Source organism: Chamaea fasciata, unplaced genomic scaffold (assembly GCF_029207755.1).
Source record: "Chamaea fasciata isolate MVZ Bird 193981 ecotype frontalis unplaced genomic scaffold, bChaFas1.0.hap1 SCAF_5, whole genome shotgun sequence".
Lineage (NCBI taxonomy): Eukaryota > Metazoa > Chordata > Aves > Passeriformes > Sylviidae > Chamaea > Chamaea fasciata.
Window position 1 is genome coordinate 22542883 of NW_027094090.1, and position 19791 is coordinate 22562673.

At 41.3% G+C, this 19791-nt stretch overlaps 2 protein-coding genes across 2 annotated transcripts in view; one reads left to right on the plus strand and one right to left on the minus strand.

Annotated features, from left to right (window-relative positions):
* The window catches only part of FAM3C (FAM3 metabolism regulating signaling molecule C), a 30043-nt gene extending 27411 nt beyond the window's left edge, over nucleotides 1–2632 (plus strand). Inside the window, exons 9-10 of the mRNA XM_066183020.1 lie at nucleotides 886–1012; nucleotides 2039–2632. Coding sequence (XP_066039117.1) covers nucleotides 886–1012; nucleotides 2039–2128 — 217 coding nt within the window. The 3' untranslated portion in view covers nucleotides 2129–2632. The remainder of the gene's footprint in view (nucleotides 1–885; nucleotides 1013–2038) is intronic.
* Nucleotides 2633–4114: 1482 nt separating this feature from the next.
* Nucleotides 4115–19029, minus strand: WNT16 (Wnt family member 16). Its single transcript, XM_066183019.1, has 4 exons — nucleotides 18715–19029; nucleotides 18369–18616; nucleotides 16126–16412; nucleotides 4115–9607 (listed from the first exon to the last, which is right to left on the minus strand). Exons 1-4 carry the CDS (start codon nucleotides 18798–18800, stop codon nucleotides 9143–9145), a joined length of 1086 nt encoding a protein of 361 aa, XP_066039116.1. The 5' UTR covers nucleotides 18801–19029; the 3' UTR covers nucleotides 4115–9142.
* Between the last annotated feature and the right edge of the window lie 762 nt (nucleotides 19030–19791).

Here is a 19791-nt window from a genome sequence, read left to right on the forward strand (position 1 = left end):
ACAAGAAGTTGTATTTGGCCTTGTCATGCTGACAGGGAACTACTGCTTATTGACAATACTACAACTACCACTGGTAGCTGATAGTAAATATAAATGCCAGATCTTGGAAACAAAATTGTGAAGAATCAAGCTGCCCTAATGCTTGAGAAAGTTGAACTGTGGGTTGGGCAAATAACCTCCACAGTATTTAATAATTTCCATAATTTTGGCTTAAGTGAGTCATACTCACTGTGTCCCAATATCTCAATCACCATATCTCATTAGGTGGTAGTAATCAGAAGTTTTGTGTCTTGTTTGGTATTTAGGCAGATTTAATAACTTAAAGGAAGAAATAAAGAGCTGCTATTTCGAGATTTTGGAACGATATCCTACAGAACTGTTTTCCTTTCGACTAAAATTATCCTAATAGGGTTTACAGGCACTGAACCATGCTGTGAGGCAGCCTTCTGAATTTTGAATTAACTGCCCCAAGCAGATGAGAACTTACTTCAGATATTAATTTCATTCTTCTAATCTAAAATAGCTTTTACTTTATCTAGACTTCAGTTTAAGCCTGCAAACAATGTTTACTTTAAAGGCTGACTTTTTTAGTTGCTTGGAGAACTGCTAACAGAACTTGAGATATATAAATTCTCACAGGAGAGGATCCTTAGCTTTTGTTGGTGTAGTGATAGGTTTATATTCTGGTTGCTTGAGATTATAGTATGAAAGAGCAGTGCTCATTGCATCAGGTGATTTCAGAACTAGCCTTACCTGATTCTGTAAGATAGATCTTGACTGATTTAAAGTATATTAAAAATTATCAAAGCAGACTGGTGCACTGAGCGATGTAAGCTCTAAGGGCATGTATTTTATTCACATATGAACTTCTCTGGTTTTTTCAAGGCTGAATGACGAAGCACGGAAACTGATTGCTGAGTTAGGAAGCTCATCCATTACTAACCTCGGCTTCAGAGACAACTGGGTCTTCTGCGGTGGTAAAGGAATTAAGACTAAAAGTCCATTTGAGCAGGTTTGTGATTGTATAACGTCCTGGAATTTAACAGCCTGCATTAATAGAGGCATAGCATGTTTTATAAATGCCATGCATTTGTTCAAGATGAGTATCTATTGCAGTACTGGCACACAGTGTTATTTTCAGGTTTTTCCTTGAGTCGCGTCCTCCTTTTAAACATACAAAAGAAAGAGATTCTTTGGTGACTCATAAATAAGAAAAAACCAATCTTATATGGTGTAGATCTTACTATGTCGGTAACTAGGTTATCTTTTTAATGAATCAAATTAAACTGAAGAATTCAAAGCTTTCTGCCTGAGTTGCATTTTAGATGGACTAAATGGTGAACTTCTAAGAGGTAAGTGGGTAGTTAAGGAGTTGGTGTTCTCAGCTGTTAGCTTTGCTCTTCTCTTGAATTGCTGCCATTGCAAAATTTGTGAAATAGAATATATTATAGAATATATAATAGAATAGAATATAGAATATATTCCCATACTTTAGCTGTTACAATTCAGCATGTGTCAATGTTGCCTTTAATTACTAGGAAAAGTAGCTTTGTACTAGCAGAATAAGGAAGATGTGTTTTCTTCTGGCAGCTTGTAAGAGAGGAGAAACTAAGTGCACAAACAGTGGCAGACTCTTGGAGGCAATAATGTCTTACCTGAGTGTAGATGGTTGCTTGGTGGGCAAATAAAATGATTTGTTTTCATTAACTTGTAAATTTTGTATCCTTACGTAGTGGTTCATGCTTTAATGCAGTTGGTTATTTCCTTGCTTCTCTCTTCCTAAGCAAACATCTATAATAAAATTTAAAAATGTTTTCCCCGTATGGCTTAACTTTTTACCATACACTTGTCTGAGCAAGTTACTTTAAATGGTGAATACTTAAGAATTGTTACATTTGATTCAAAGTAGAAGAAGTTAATAACGATGTTTTTTTGTTGTCCATGGCCTGAAAATAAGTACATGTCTTAAAGCTATGAGTTAAAGCAAAAGGATGAATGCCTTCACACTAACAGCAGATTGATGTTTTTCCATTTACAGCATATAAAGAATAACAAGGACACAAACAAGTATGAAGGCTGGCCGGAAGTCGTTGAGATGGAAGGCTGTATCCCTCAGAAGCAAGAATAAATAAAAACAGAAGAAAAGGGAAAAGAATATGGAAGAAAATGCACTTTCTGCTATTATTAGAGAGAGGGCTATGAAGGAGACTGTACTGTAAAGATTATTTTTAAAGCATGCAGCCATCTTGTCAGTGTGTGCATGAGCACTGATATTTTGAATATTGGGATTATTTATTGCTAACACACATAGAAATTCTTTTTGTAAATATGTCCAAAATAAAAGAAACATCCAATCATTTCTATGCAGGTTTCTTAAAAGCACAGTATTTAGTTTGCCTGTGGTAAATAATACAAGTAGATAACTGGCTAATAAATTATGTATGTGGACAATAAACAGATTGTGACAAATGTACTGTCCTTTTAACAGTGCAATGTTGCTGTGACTATGTAAACTTGGTGGAATATTGTAGATTTTAGTAATACGTTAATAAGGAGCTTTAATTCTTTTTTTATTCTCTGCCTTTTTAATGGCAGCATCAATTTTTATTAAAGCTGTTTGGTTATTCTAATACCAAGTGCCCCAAAAATCTATTTTGTAGTCCCCCATCAAAACTGAATAATCAACAAAGGAAGACGATGTGATAGTATAGCACAGATATGCCATAAAAAGAACAACAGAATTTTTTTTTTCTATCTTTAGGGGATGAACTAAGGTAAATATATAAATAGTATGTGTAATATGTAAAAGCAGCTTGGAAGAATTTGTACTTAAAAGTGTTTACTTTATAGAAAGGAGCTGGTACATTTAGCAGCAGTACTGTGGCTAATTTTTAAAATTTTTATTCAGTTTTTGTACCTCTGCTTAACTGTTGATTCTCCCTGTGGCTGTTCAGCTGCAGTGGCTGGTCACGCAGTGAATGTGCCTAATGGAAGAGCTTCCTCTTTTAGTTCTAACATCAGGAATAAATTTCCCATCACAAAGAGCCCGTTAGAAAGCAGTCTGCCTTCTAGTGAGGGTTGTTTCAGGGTACACAGTAGTGCACCTTCACCACCTACAGTACTTCTCATGAGCCAAGGCAATCTCTTCTTCAGTGCAGTGTCAGAGAGAGCATTGTCTCTTGGGTTATGCAATGTGTGACTGGTGGACTTAACTGACGATGTTTCCTTCTTCCTTCTTTTTAATAGAAAAAAAAAAAAAAAAGAATCAAGTTTAAGTGGCCTTAATCTTTAGCTTACAGCTGTGTGAAAACCTTGCTGTCTTTCTAAACTTGTATTTCTTTTAACTAGGGCCAGCTTGAACCTTCGATGGAACTAAGTTATACCATACTAACTGACCATGTCCATATTCATGAAATTAGGGCTGACACAGAAGTGGCTGTAATCTCTTGGAGCTTTGTGTCATGAATTCTGGTATATTCCACAAAAACTTCAAGCTAGTACTGTGGGGCAAAATCTACAAAGGATTTTTCAGGAACCCACAGTGAGTTTAACACAGAGGCATTAGAAGTAATATTATTGTTGATATTTCGTGAGTCAATTTCTGTGCACTAAAAATTTCAAGCAATATTGAGAATTACCTTGTAAGAAAAATAAATAATCTCTGATACCAGAGTAAGACTGGATTCTGAGTTATCTATGTTTAACTAGCTTTTTAAATAATGAGTTTCCCCTCAATATTGTTAAATCTTCCATATTTTCCTGTGTAGAAGGATGTGTTATAATCGTATGTATTTTTTCATTGAAGTAAAATCCCCCTTTCTAATCAGTTTGAAATTCTATTTCATTACTTACGGCTGTAATGAATAACAAATTGTATAATTCCTGGAATTTTCACAGAAATACAGTTCTGTTGGTTTCTATGCCAGTATACTGCTATCCAGAATAATGCCAAAATAATTTTGAAGTTACTCAGCAGGGTTTTAAAAGGAAGAAACACTATTTGGCTGCATTAGTAGTTTTCCTGGACTACACTTGTCTTCATTCTTTTGGCTTTAAATGCCAATTAACGTTACATCTTTCTTCAAATTAAAAAGTTCAAATTTCCTCTACAAAATTAAATGGAGAAAGTGTGCCTTTATTAGCAATCCAAGTTGAGTAAATGTATCATGATTCTCTTAACCCCCTTAAAGTTGTACCTGCAAAAAACCTTTTAAACAATGGATTTTAAACCCATAAAATGGTAGGGTTATTTTTGTTGTGTCCTAAATAATTTGATTTTTAAAATTTTGATGGGAATCTTCCTCTTACTCACTGTGTCCTCACAGCTGTATGGTATATTTAATAAGACTTGCCAAATATTTAAGTCGCACTGGAGTGGCCACATAAATGGGGTCTCCCTTCTTTTCTCCATCCTCATGCACTGTTGACTTGCTGCAAGATGTGGTCCTGCCCTCTTTAGTTGCAGTATCCTGCTGCTGAGATGAACTCTGAATTTTATCAGAGACACTTTCTGGTAATCTATCAGTAAGATTTCTGGCAATCTATCTGCATTTCATTTGAGTTGCCAAGCACAAAGATGACTATTCTGGCCTCTCTCCAGCTGGGGATAGGAGATCAGTTGTAAAGATGAGGTACAGGTTCATGAATACCTGTGTGTGCCAAAGCTCCAGGATCCATATTTTCCTATAGCTGGTGACGGGAACATTTGTAGCATCTTGCAGACTTGTTGAGAACAGAGCAGCAAGGCAAGGGAAGAGAAAGGTTGTTAGATATGTCTATCTCAAAAAATAAAACTGTGAGAAGAGAGGGGGAAAGACACAAGAAGGTTTCAGCTTATTTTTCACCAAGGAATACCAAGCTGGGATTCAAGGCACCTGAAGATGACTTCAATGTAAACCACAGCTCTCAACTGCTTTACTAGTCATGTTTTATATGGATTAATAGGAGTCCTAAGAAATAACCTGAAGGGGCTCACTGCTTTGATGTACCCTCTGAACTTTCCCTAATGTCTTTCATGATCCAGCTTTTTTTTTTTTTTTCTTTTTTTCCCCCTCTGGAAAAAGCAGACCCTTTTACAGCCTTAGTTTCCTGATTGCCAATTTGGAAAAAGCTTTATTTTGCTCACCATGTTTTGCTTTCCAGGTGTCTTACTGTGGCACTTAGTTTCCTCAAACATTGAATTGACTGCTAAATGCTTGATGTGTATGTAATGTCTCCTGAACTGTTTGGGTTTTCTGCAGTCTGACTGTTTTTCAAGAATAAGTGTATTAATAAAATAAGAGGTCAGGTGGGTAGTTTCAGAAGGGGAAATAATACTGCCACCATAAATGCTGACTGACTTTCCTGTGTAAGGATGGGAAGGGCTGCAGTGCCTCCCTTACTGACTTGGGTCATGGCTAAGCAAAGGACTTTTTATTGATGAAATCCTCTTCAGTTTTAAGGCTGTAAGGCCATAACCTAGCCTTAATACATGGAGCCTGTTAAAGAAACTTGAAGAAACCTATAAGGCTAAATGGGAACTTTGAGGCTGAAGCAGGAAAGTGTGAGAACAGCCCTTGACCTGTTCAGTGATACCATGGGGTGTCAGTGGCTCCTGATGGTGTACAAGGGATACAAGGGACCCTGCTTCTCACCCTCTGAGCAACAGGCCAAGAGGGCACAAACACCCGTGCTTCAGCATGTCCTGCTCCTGCCTCCCTTGGGGAGTGAAAAACTGAAGAATGGCAAGAGAACATGCTCTACTTGAGATGTTTCTTTGCATTTCTGATAACATTAAAGCCACTTTTAGTTCCTCCTTGCTGCTGCTGTAGTTATCCCTTTTAACCTTAAAAAGATCTAAGGTGTCCTTCATAGACTCCGGTTAAAACAGATTCCTCCGATATTGCTTCCTGTGCTTTATTGCCCATTTAGGTGAGCTGGCTTATGTGCTGTCCAAATCTTCTTAGCTGAAAATTAACGATTACTTTTTAGCAAGTTAAAAATTGATGACTCCACTTTGGTATCTTTTTACATTTTTCCTTGCCCTATGTTCTCCTCTCCAGAACAAGCAAACCAGTTCCTTTAATCTTGTATTTCAATTGCTATAATCTCTATATCTGTAATCACCTGTTGCCACAGAAAGGTCTGTTCATTTCTTAGGGTGTTGTCCATAGTACGATACAGCTACAGGCTCATGCAAGAACAGGAAAAAAGGCACTCCAAACAGGTGGAATCATGACTCCTCTTTGAGCTTGATGGATGGCAGTAGAAGAGAGTGGAACATAGCTTGCAACTGTTTTTTCCTACCAAATGGTACAGCAGTCTTCTCTCATTATCCTTTTCAGCCTTGAATATTTCAGCATTGTTTTTATCAGTACAGCCTCAAGTTCCCAGGTCTTGGCAGCTGAATCATCCCACTGAAAAACTTGGTGGATGTCTTGATTTCTGACTTTTATATCTGCGTTCTCATAGATGCCTCAGAAAGATATAACCCACCACATAGAAAACTATACCTTGTGTTAAGTTTTGTAGTATATTAGTTAACAAAATGAATATAATCTGTTTATTATCATTTCAAGTATGCAGATATGAAAACTTTGCTTCAGGGTGGTAGTATGTATATGGAGAGAGGTTAGGGATCAGCACAGAGCACTGTAGTAATTCAACTACATTGTCTACTATGTAAAATGCATAGAAAACACTCACTTCATCCTATAGAAAGATTCTGAACCCTGGAGACTTAAAAAAAGCAGCTAGTTAATTCTCTTTCTCTTGCTGATCTTGCAATCAGTGAACAGGGAAAAACAAACAAACAAACAAACAAAAAAAAACCACCAAAAAACCCCCCAAACCAACAAACTACTGAGCCCAAATAATATTTCAAGGTTATTTAAGTGGTCAAAATTGTATTATCCCAAGTTTGGTTTCAGCAGAGAGTATGATACTGTTCTGTCTGGACTTAGTGCTGTTCAGTCATCTCCCTTCCATGCTGCCAGTCAGTCCTGTGGCACAGCCTGAGGAACCTGTGGGTTTATTTTCACTGCTGAAACAACCTGAGGTCACAACTCTCTCTTCAGGGTATTCCACCATGATATGTCCTCCCTGTCCAAATTTTCACACAGAAGGTGTTGAAACCTCCTGTGGCAGTGCCTTACTGGCATGCTGAGCACCTTTCCCACAGACAACAGATTTTGTGGACCCAAGGCAATAATTTGCTTAGGCCAATGGAGATGGACTGGCCAAATGTGGAGTAAAGGTCCAAATAGCAGATATAGAATTCATTGTTGCTGAACTGATGTTCCTAAGATAATCCACATAAGGCAGTGAAATACCACAATATAGAAGATTTGTTTCCTTCCTCCTGACCTACACATGCAATAAAGAGTGACAGTTCAGAATCTGGTCACCATCTTTCCTGGGGAAATAACTGACAACTAGGAAATTAATTCTTCAAAGTAACTTTGAAAGCTTCAGCCAAACTGTCCCAAGTTTCTAGAAACTGGCTGTTAGTATGGAAGAAGTTAAGGGATTGCAAACCCTTCCAAGTTCCCTTGATTTCAGTGGGAGTACTTGCTGCTGGAGCTGGGATTTCAGTGTTTGTAAAATGCATTTAAGAAAACAATAAAAAAGAAGGTATGCAGAATACTAGTTAACTGACCATTTAGAAAATCATAGTGAGTGTTTCTCACCAGTGTGTATGAACTGCAATAGTTATAACTACTCTGATGATCAAAACTCCGAACATTTATGCAGTTCCTGACTAATTTCCCCCAGTACATGCAAATAAAAATCAATTAAAAGCTACAATATTAAAAAAATATTTAACCAACAGATCTCAAGGGCTGTAGTCTTATCACATTAGTTTTGGAAACCTTTTACATAACTTGCATAATTTAAATATTTACAAAATACAAACTTTCTTGTCTTATCAAAAATAGTTCTTTGCACAATTAAACAACAATAATCCTTTCACATGATGCTTTTTAAGCCAGGCATTAAATCACTGCATGACAATAAACAACCTTTCACAGATGTAAAATAAAATTAAGCCAACATATGGAGACAGAGAAAATGTTATCTTTAACAGTTTAAATATTTTAGTGGTGTGAGCCAATCCATAAATTATATTGTGCATTAAATTTACTGAGGATGCAACCTAATGAAAAATTCTAGCTGCTGATTCTATAAAGAAAATATGTTTTTAAAAATCCTTTGCTTTATGGCAGATTCCTTTGGGCTAAATCTCATGTGGGTAATTTTGATAATGATGGTGAGCCACCAGTGAGATGGTTGAATGTGGAAGGTTATTGCATAGAATTCAAGAGAGGGGTGACAACCAGCTGACTCACAAAATGTGGACTCAGATACTCAGGAAATGCCTGCAGAGGATTTTATTTCCTTCAAATATCAAACTGTATTTCTGTCCCTTCTCAGACCTGTCCCTTGTGCATTTGAAGGACAACCTGTTAAAAATGCTGAAGTTGCTATTTGGTACCCCATTCACATTCACCAAGCTGTGCTCCTTGGGCACAGCTTGAACCTTCTTTTCCAGGCAGACACTGCTGAGCTCTCTGCAGTCACATACGTTTCTCACTTCCCGACGCTTTTCTGCACATTATGCAGAAGGCAATTTTCTGAACGTCTGCAAAGCAAATGCTTCGTGGTCAACAGCTGAACTCTTTCCCTATCTTTGTGGGTTTTTCTGAAGTCTGCAGAAATGAACTAGCTAGTGGATCCATCTAGTCCCAGTTTTAAAAGCCCAGACATAAGGACTTTATCTAACGTGTCTTTACAAACTCTCTTAACTCTTTATTCTCTGGATAACGAGATCTTGAGATTTCTCCACTGTACCTACCCAGCATATGGATCTTCAGGACATTGTGTCTATTAAAGACTTGAAAAGTTTAGCATCTGCCCCTCTTCATGGAGCAACGCCTTCAAATATGTCATCAGGAGTCCTTTTTGCTGTTTAAGCAGCCTGATGTTTACTCAGCTGTCATTTCAGTTGAGGCACGCTTGGGCTACCCATTGTCTGGCAGTACCTGTTCCACCATGAGGCCGATCCCTCTGAAATCCCACAGGCTAGCAGTGATTGCTGCCCCTGCAGCAGCTGTGTGCACCCCACAGGGTGGATGGTTTGGCCACGTTTCCTGCTCTCCATCTCTTACTTGCAGGTGTGCACGTCGGTCATGGTCTCGCACCTCCTGCAGCGCACATAGCAGCACCAGACAAACTTGCACTCACACCTCTCCACGTGCCGGACCACGTGGGTGTTGTACCCGCGCCCGCAGCACAGCAGGTTACAGCCCTCGGGGCCCTGCGATGTGCGGTTACACTCCCTGCCCTGAGTCCCAGGGATCCCCAGTTTTTGGTCTTCAACACAGTAATTGGGCGATTTGTTCATGTACAGCAGGTCCTCTTTTCCAATTGGGATTTTTCTCTGGCTTTTCTCTTTCCTGCGTAGCTTTTTTTTCAGTCTGTCTGATATTTGTATGCTGTTTTCATACTTATCCTTTAAAAACCGGCCAATCTTTTCAAAGGATGACATGGTTTTCCAACAAGTTTTCACAGCACAGGACCCAGAAACACCATGACAACGGCAATCCACAGACATCAGCTTTGCTACAGCCTGAAAGCAAAGGGAGAACAACATTTGGATGTGGTCTTTCATTCATCAGGAATGCTGCCTGACATCAGTAACACAGAGGTCTCAAAGTATTTAATATTACAGCTGCCACTGCCATTTCCTTAACAGGGAAGTCAGAGCACATGTTAGGAACCAGGTTTGCAGTCCTGGACCCCCGCTGTGAGAGGCATGATCTTCAGATGTGCTCTTCATTTGCAGTTTGCAATGGGCATAATGTAGCAATACTGATCACAACAGTGAAAGCTCTGATTTCTGGATGGCTTTTCATTCTGGAGGATCCTGAATACCTGAATGACATGTCCTCCTGCTGCTGGAATGCAAAAGGATCTCATGGGTAAAAGGGTCTAGAGGGGAATAGCAGAAGGGCAAAGCAAGGACAAGGCAGGTCATGGCACCCTTCCTATGCTGGAAGACACTTACTGGGCAAGTAAGTTCCCAGTTATGTTGCCTTTTAAGGGTACTTTACAGCTACCATGAAGATCACTAAACATTCACAACCCTGTTTGTAACTAAGGCCACAGAAATGGCTGAAGTCACACAACATTGCCTGGGCAACCAGTGTAGCTCAGCACCCAAAGCAGCACAGGAGGAGGCACCCCAGGGCAAACTGTTAGAAGAGCAGGAGGATGAAAACATCTCTGAGCTTCACAGAAAGTCTACCAAAAGGCTCACCAAAAGGACTTGCAGAGGTGTCTTTGGCTCCAGTATTCTGTAGTAAATCTCAGATGCTTCTCACTTACAGTCTTGAGCTCTATTCTTTTAATTTAGATATGACTACTTCTAGTACAGGTTTCTAGTGTTTCCAGTTTCAAAATGGATCTATTTAACACAATTAGATAGTTGCATTCATACTACTTTTATAACTGTCAGTGTTTTAGCAAGGTTTCCACAGTTACTGCCAACACTTAAATACCCTTAGATGAGTTACTTTTCCATGCCCGTGCAGAAGCAAGGGCTAGGCTGAACAGTAACTGTCTGAACAACAACGGGAATCTGAAGTCTGTGTTAAGCTTTTTGAAACACACAATTTTGTCTCAGTTTATAGGATATCAAGCCTCAAATAACTGAAATCTGTAAACAAGCAGTAACCTCCTTTATCTCATATCTTTATCTTGAGACTGACTCAAACACTCAGGAGACAACCAATAAAATATTTCCTTCTCTAACATGTAATACTCATAGTATAAAATCATACAATTAGTCTTGTGACAACCCTCACATTAGAGTTTGAAAAAGGTACTGAAGAATCACACATGTACAGATGTAGCACAAGATATCATAATTTTGGTTTGTTTTACATTTACATTAACATACCTTCTGGAGCCATCCTGTAGACTCATGAGGGACATTGGTTAGTAGTGTGGAAAGCCCATTTTGCCATCTTCCATTTTATTAACCTTTCCCCCCATATTTAATTTCCACAATCAAAGCAATTGGGAAATTCACCAGTAAGTATGGATATTAAATTAGCTCATAGTAAGTTTGTCTTGAAACTTCTCATACATCAAGGCCAATGTATATTCAAATTAATTGTCTTTGGAGGAACCACTTCTACCAAAACATGGGGAAAACAAAAAAACCCCAACATCCCAATTACGTGATATTTATTAAATTTCATCCTAATCCTTCATTTATCCCTCAGTCTCCACAGATATTAACTGTTGTCAGTCTATGTCCTTCTGAAACTGAATTAGAAAGAAACAGAACACAAATCTAACATCCTTCTCTGGCTGCCCCTGAGAAAGTAGTTTCATTTGTACCAGTTCCCAAGCCTTGATTCTGCAGTGAGACCTGAAATCCTACCGAGCCCCACTGGCTCTCTGCAGGACCAGAAAACAAGTCAAGTCCCAGATTCCATATTGGTGGCTCAAGCAGCACAAATGCCATCCTCAAAATTCCAAAACCAGTCAAGGCATAGGATAAATCAAATGAGCTATTTCTAATCTATGTGCTAATCTGGGATGTTTCATCATAGTGACTGTGGTCACTGAAGTTTGAGATGAGTCCAGAATGGTTACTCCATTGGTTTCAGTGGGCATTGAGGCCTCCTGGCACATTCTGCCCCAAAGGCATTGATGCAATCTTGAGCTGGCATTTGCATAAAACTCTACAAACATTTAAAAAAACACATGACCAAAGTGTTGGCTTGGAGTCACATCTTTGGTGAATAAACAGGAATGATTTGTAGGTGGAGGTTACTATGGAAGCCAAATATGCAAGACATTCACAAAAAACATTAGCAGGAAAGAGCAGGTATATGCCCTGACCTAAAACAGCCATGAACTTTTGCAAACTAAACCTGGCAAAGAGATGAACTTGTGCAGGAGATACTTCCACATGCTGTGGGCTGCTTTTGCAATTGGAGATTTTTCTGCACTATGGAAGAAATAAAAATATTGCAACAAGAAATCTCTCACCCATGAGCACACACGGACTTTTTTAGTTGCAAATCAACTGCTAGTTAATACTGGTAGATACTTACCATCTCTTCTACACAGACTAGTTTCTCTTTAATAGACAGACTTGGTTTTGCTCATATCTCAAGAATCTGTCAATAATGAAACCACTGGGTAGTCAGAATATTATTAATTCAAGATGTAAGAGTGATTGAGGCAGAGGAGAATTTAAAATCTAAGAACAAAAAGTCTGTCAGAAGACAGATGACCTAATAAAAATGTGAAGGAAAAGAGAAACACAATATCAAAAGATAAATTTTACACACAACTTAAAAACAGAGAGGATTTAATAGCATTTTTCCAATTTTGAATGATGAGTTATTTTTGTCAAGTAACTAGAATTTCGAAGTAGTTTTAAATCATATTGTGCTACTAGATTTATAAGGTTACAGATATAATCCTTGTTTTCACTGCAGTACAATAAGGTACTTATTAAGGGCAGAAGGATGTAGAAATTGTGAGACGAAGCTCTGGAAATGCCTGCTAGGTGCTACGGGCGATTTACTTCCAGGATGGCATGTAGCCCAGCAGATGACACTCAGAGTCTTTCTCTGAGGATGAATTAAACAAAAGTAGAGGGAGACAGTTTTGAAACAAGAGCAGAAACCGATGTCGAAGTCTTAGACTGATATCAAAATATAAAAATGTGGCATACATTAGCAGTGTGCGGATGAGCAGATGAATGTAAGAACTACAAATGTGATTCAGTGTCTTGCTTCCCAGCTGCTAGGATGGGCAAATTTTCAGCCTGGACTCCAATATACTTTACATTGCCAGCACAGGGAGGTCACATTTTGCTTTGCCTGATCACAGAACATGCCACTGCATCTCAGTCTGCCATGTGAACTTCAACGAAAAAGCTCCCATAATCAAACAACTGGCAAAATTTAGGGATTAGGCATCTTCTCCTGATATTGCAAGCAAACCTAAGATCGTGCCTATAGAGCCAACATGGCCTTCAGGTGGGACACAGCTGCAGCACACACCTGTGCCTCAGCAGTGCACAGTGACTGCAGAGTTACTGGGACCATGACTTCCAGGCTGACTCCACAACCAGTGTTCTGTTTCACATTTTAGATTCATATGGTGAATCTGTTCAGTTATTCATGAAATAGTGAGAGGATTCTCCCTATAAAACAAAATTCCATAGAGAGCTTCAGAGGAGCTCTGTTACCCACTGTTGCAGTGGATAGATGCGTCATTCTGAGCAAGCTGGAACAGGCTTTCTTAGGTGGGTTATTGAACTGGCTGATAGCTTGCGAGAAATGATCAGTGTGGAACTGAGCTGGGTCCACAAGAATTGTGGTCAGCCACAAGCCCATCTGAGCAGTTCCTCCTGCCCCTATTGCCACTCAGCTTTGGTGGTACAACATGCACACAAAAAGTGCAGGGTTAAGTGATGAACAGGGACAAACAGTGCTCTTTTTAAAAATTAAACCTGAGAAAAAGATCATTTTTAAACTGTCTTCCTTTCACTGATCCAATGCAATTAACAGAGGGAGCAGCACAGGGTGGAACTCTGTGGCTAGAACAGACAGATGGGGCAGAAAGCAGAGGCTGATTTGCAGCAAAGAAGAGTGTCAATGGACTCACAGTTTGCATACCCTCTAATGCCAGTTAATGCTTAACACCTCCAAGTTAAACTTTCTGTTTGCAGGCACTGTTCTCAGCTGTAAGACAAGGACTGCCAGTACTTGTTTTGTCACAAGACACCTGTAATCAAATGTCCCAATTTCAGCCATTGGTAGAACTAATATGTTTATTCATGAAGATGAGCACATGTCCTACCAGAGGAGCATCACTTAAGAACAGTTTCAAACTGTTGGTAAGTCTCTTACCAATCCACAAGTATCAGCAAAAACAAACTCTCTGATAAGCCAGGTTTTTCAATGAGAGAACACAAGGCCCAGACAAAATAAATTTCCACAAGTGGAAAAGGTAGCAGAATTTTTCCAGCAGGAAAATAATACTAATATAATGATAGTCAACGCATAGTGCCTGACTCCACATTCTTTTGTAGAAGAGCAAAAGAGTCCAAGTCACATAGGCACATCTAAGTACACTGAAAATTGCCATGCTAAAAGACGATGAATGTTTATCTTGAAGCAGAATAAGGATGCAATCTGAATCTTCTGAGAGCCAGATTAGTGGACAACTCAAAGGACACACACAGTTTTAAAATTTTTATATGTTGATATGATAACTATGAGACGTGGAAGTGTAAAATAACATTTTGTACTGAAATAGGAGAGAAACAAGATAATTCTGCACATACCAGTTGTTACTAACTCCAAACAAACACAGAAGTATTGTCCCTGGAAGACCTCTCTTGCAAGACACCAAACCAGGAACACGATAGTGTTTATTACAAAAGGCCATAAGAAATCAAAACAATCTTCTTGTAAGCCCCAAAACATGAAGGCCAACATTTTCCAGCATCTCCTAGTTAAGATTTGAAAATGCAAAAAGGAAGAGTTATGCTTAACTTCAGATAATATTGCTGCTAGAAATCCCAAGTACCAACAATAAGCATTCTTTTTTATGCCGGACAGTGACCAAAATATTTGCTTTATCCTACATTTCGCCATTAAATTACAAAATATTTATGCATGGAAGCTGACTATATATTTCTTCCTTAACTATCTCGCTCTACAAACATGATAAACAACCCTTTGCTCTTTCTTTGAGGAAATAATAATTTAATCTTCTGTTCCTCTTATTAACATCTCCTACTACAAGATAACAATCACCTTTCCTTGGACATGATTTAGCTGACAGGCTTCTAATTAAACTCATGGTAACTGTTCTCAGTTTTTACTGAGGTTTAAAGTTTGCTTCATCTACTTCAGTTGGAAAAGGGTCTTTGTCACAGTACCATGGAATCATGGAATGGTTTGAGTTGGAAGGAACCTGAAACATTTTCTGCTTTTCCAACTACATAGCTTAAATGAAATCTGTAAAAATTACTTCAAATTAAAGTAATTTTCAATTATACCATCATGGGTCTTATGATGGTTTGCTATGGCTATTCCTCGTCTATGGCAGATAGGAAAGTTGATTTCAGTAAAACACACTGATGCTGCTTCCAGCTACAGGAAATTTCAGAGTCACAATGGAGTCCATCAATATGTGTAGTCAAAACCAGAGGTTTTCCCTTTCTTTTTTTCCATTTAGTGAAAGCTGTGTCACTGAGCAGAACAGATTTAAAATATTATGGGCCTAGAGAGAGCCATTAAAGATAATCTCCAAAGTAAAGCAGAGAAAGTCATTTTAAAGGAAAAATAAGAATACAAATCTCTGCCATTCCAGATGTAAGCTCCAAGCACTAGATTACAGGCTCACATCTGCCTGTATAAGCTATTTCTGCACCCATTTTACATCCTTTGCAGGACAGGAAGGAGAATCCAATGTCACACACCCAAACACAGTTTTCCTCAGCAAGTTGGTTGGAAGTTCTTTGGACTGAAAAAAAGCCTTCAAAAATCAGTCTCCTTTCACTTCTTTGATGCATGTCCTAACCAATGAGCTAGTTTGACGGTGTCATTTTTGTCCGATGTTTATAAAGAAAATATTAACTCTTGATTTCCCCTCTGAACAATGTTAAACTTGCACTCTAAAGTGTGGACTGCAGATAGCAGATGAGTAATGAGGCCTTGTGTCCAGCTGGCCTTCTCATTCAGTATTAGAGAGAATTAAAAATGCAGGTCATGATAGTAACAGAATAATCAGTGACAAAAATCATATCCTGTTGATAACAGGACTATTTCAAGTTTGCAACTGAATATCAAACTCTAATTAAGATAAATTTACTATTTAAGCACTACAGATCAATTACTTATTTTGTGGGTTTTGTTTAGACATACAGATTAGATGGTTAAAACCAGCTCTGATTCTGAGTTTGTAGATGTTTCTTTGGTGATGTTACTGCTGTTCTTGCCATTGGCCCCATGAATACCTGCAGCCAAGGACCCGCCTCCTTTGGCTGATGTCATTTTGTCAGTGAAGGTGACCAAGCAGTTGCAGCCACATCTGAATGACACCTACCTGCCTCCCAGCCTCATTGTTGTGCAGGTTCATCGCCACCAGGCCACTCCCGCTCTTGCCTGTTAGGTTCTTGAAAGGCACATCCAGGAACTTCCTGCTGAAGGCCATTCCATAGTGAATGTCGTCAGAGCAGCCACCCCAGTGCCAGCCCTCGCTGGCCGAGCCGCCATGGCGCAGGGTGACATCGCAGGAGCACTCGGTCACGTTCCCCGCGCTGCACGACCGTGTCACCGAGTGCACCAGCCCCGCCGCTGTCACCGCCAAGATGAACGCTGTCTCCTTCGTGCCTGCACAGCAAGGAGGAAAATGTCACTCCGGAGCTCCCTCTGATCCCCTGCCTGCCTGGGCTACTCACCCCGACTTGACAAGCCAGGTGATTATTAACGAGAACCGTTTCAAGTTTAAAGTCATCACAGCTTGGACTGTAACGTTAACTTGTTCAAAGCAGTGGATGTTCATACCCCAAAACGACTTTTTCATATGACCATGCTATTAATGATGCCGTTTCTCACTACTTGTACCATGTGATTTTTGGTACCTTCTTTCTGATTAGGAATTTTAGTTGCCTCAGAAATTTTCAAGCCAAATAATAACTAAAAAAATCAACCCCAAAACTAACCACATTCCAAACCCCTTACTCTCTACTCTGCTTTTCACTATTCATATTGATTTGAAGAAGAAAAGGTCAGTTTAAATCCCAGAAAAGCTGTCATGATCCCAGGTTACTTTGGTACAGGGCCAAAACTTACCTCCTGCTAAATTTAGCACACACTGATGTTCTTCTGATTCACAAAGGGAGCAAAGAACCCCGAAAAGCTTAAACCAGGCAGAAAACAGGATAGCACAAAGATTTTTAGGCCATGTGGTTTTCCTAGAAGTAGCTGGCTGTGGGAAAGACAGCAGCATGAAAGGCCTTTACTTGTTAGACTATATCTCAGAAGAATCATGGAGGGACCTACTTGGGCTTCTTACATCTGTCCCATTCTCTGAAACTTCTGGCATGATGTGACACACAGCTTTATACTGTGTTAAGCGAGGCATACTCTAAACAAATTGAGTATCAGTGAGTGGTCAATAAATGTCGCTGAAATTTTTACTGAAATGGGCCACTTTTCACTGTTGTGAAAATTACTTATTACCAGTCTCCAAAGTTCCTGCTCGTGGACAGGAAAATTCCTGTTTGTTTCTCCTGTTTATATTAGTCTGTGGTGCTGGTACCATCATAAAAGGCTTCCACAGTACACACTAGTGAAGCTTTGTGGGTGAAGAGTGGCACTTCTTTATGGTCTTCAGAAAGAGTCCTCCCTGTTGAACAGAAGGACTGAAACACATACGGCTCCATACAGTGGGGAAAACTCTCTTTTTCTTTTTTTTTTTTTCCCTTTCCTTTTTGGAATACACATCACCCTCTATTCCTCACTTTATGTTTTCATGACTAAAGCCTGGGGGCTTTACACTGTTTCAGTACAAAGTGAAGACTGCATGAACTCAAGTGAAGTACCACAATGCTTAAAATCACATCCATTACACAATCAGTGACCAGGGAGCTTAAAAAAAAAAAAAAACACAAAAAAACAAACAACAAACAACAACAACAAAAAAGGTTGCAGAATCCTTGCACCTTGCAGGAAAGTGTTGTTGAAACATTTGATACAAAAAAACCTTATCCTTGATTCAGTGGAAATTCCAGCAATTTCATCATTATTTTATGCAAGAAAAAACAGCTTTGCTTCCACTGTGCTGATCAATACCACATAACTGAGCAGATATGATATATTTTACAGCATCTCACATTGTATTTAGCGCCCTGAGAAAACTTTTTTACCTGCAAGTGACCTTTTCGAAATAATATGTCATAAGCCCACTTATTTAGTAACTTTGACACAAAGGGGATAAACCCAACCTAAGTCTAAGAACAACAGTATTTCAACGAAGTTGAGTGGATCTACCTACGGGCAGTGTCATCCACGGGCTTACTACGCGAAAATTACAAAAAGCAACAACAACGTTGCAAAGACAAGGGTAAGTTTCGTCTGCTCGCTGCACTGCCTGCGCCCGCGGTACCTCCCGGGACGGCGGCGGTGACCGCCCGCCCGGCTCTGCCCCGCTCTGCCGACGGGACGCCCGGACGGTCCCCGCCGCCGCCCCGCGGGGCTCCTGGCGGCGCAAACCCAGAACCCCGGGGCAGCCCGGGGCCCCCGCCCCGCCGATCCGGCAGCGGCCCCGCCGGGGCGGTCACTCACCGCTGCTGAGCTGCGGTCCGAGGGCGGCGGGGGCGGCGGTGCCGCGGCGGGCGGCGGGCGGCGAGCGGCAGTCCCAGCGCTCGTGTCGGAACTGGCTGCGACACTCCTGGAGGCCCAGGCGCGCTCCCTCCCGGATCGCGGACATCAGCTCCGGCTTCTGCTCGCACAGGTCCTGCTGCCGGCGGCTCAGCGGAGGGCTGGCGCAGCCCGGCTTCTCGGGCCCGCCGGCCGCGGCGATGCCCAGCCACCTGCAGAGGCAGCCCCCCGTCAGCGCCGGGCCCCGACGGACCCGAGGGGACGGGCTCCTCGCAGCCCTCCCACCCCGACCCCGCGCCCGGCTACTCACATCCAGGTGCTGCCGGCGGCGGGGCAGAGGGCGAGCAGCAGCGCTGCCCGCAGCAGGCACGGTCTGAGGGGAGCCCCGCGCCCCATGGCAGCCGCATCAAGCCCCGCCGCGCAGCCGCCCCTGCCCGCGGCCCGGCCCCGGGCAGCAGGGACCGAGGGGGACTGTACCCAGGGGCACCCCCTTACTGGGGTTTCTCGAGGGATAGGGGGCAGCTGGCGCGGCGAGCCCGGGCCGTCGGACAGTCCTCCTGGGGAGGTTGGGCTAGCAGGGAGGGCGGCGGGAGGAGACACATCGGGAGCGCTCGATTCCCGTCAAGGTGAGAAAGTTGGGATTGATGTTTTCCCCGGCTCCTTCCCCGGCTGTGCCTCCCCGCCCGTGCATTGGCCGTCCGGGGGCCGGGGCGGGCCGGGGCGGGCCGGGCGAGGGCGCGGCGGGGGCTCAGCTACGCAAAGCAGCGCTCCGCACGGCTCCGCACGGCTCCGCACTGCCCAGCACGGCCTCGCACGGCTGCGCCTCTGCGGTGCTGCCTCTTGGGCTGTGAGGCACCGAGAGCGGCTGCGAGGGGTGCAGCGGGGCCCGGGCGCGGCACAGCGGAGCTGGGGGCAAAGGAAGCCGTAGGTCTGCAGAAATGAGAGAGATGCTAACACATCACAACATTTCCTACACTTTTTATTCAATTTTTCTAATGCTTTAGGAGCATTAACTGAGTCAGCATCAATATTCATTAGGACAGCATTTGTTCGTTCATTCCTGTTAATTTCAGTGTGACAGTCTTATCAACTTCTACCTCGATTGCTAATCGTTAGTTACACATTAAAAGCCAATGAGTCAGCTAGCACCTGATGGAGAGCTGGTGTTGGCACTCTGGACTTTAAAATCCTCTTTGATCACAATATATTGCTGCTTCCTTCTGTGTAAGCAAAACACCTGCACTAAAAATAGTCTGGAAAAAAATGACAGATCTGTAAAACTTTGATTTGACCCAGTTGTAAATTAGTGAAATAGCTCTTGTGGACTGACGAAAGCTCCAAGTGAAGAACACAATAAATCATCTCAATGATAAATGAACATTCTTAA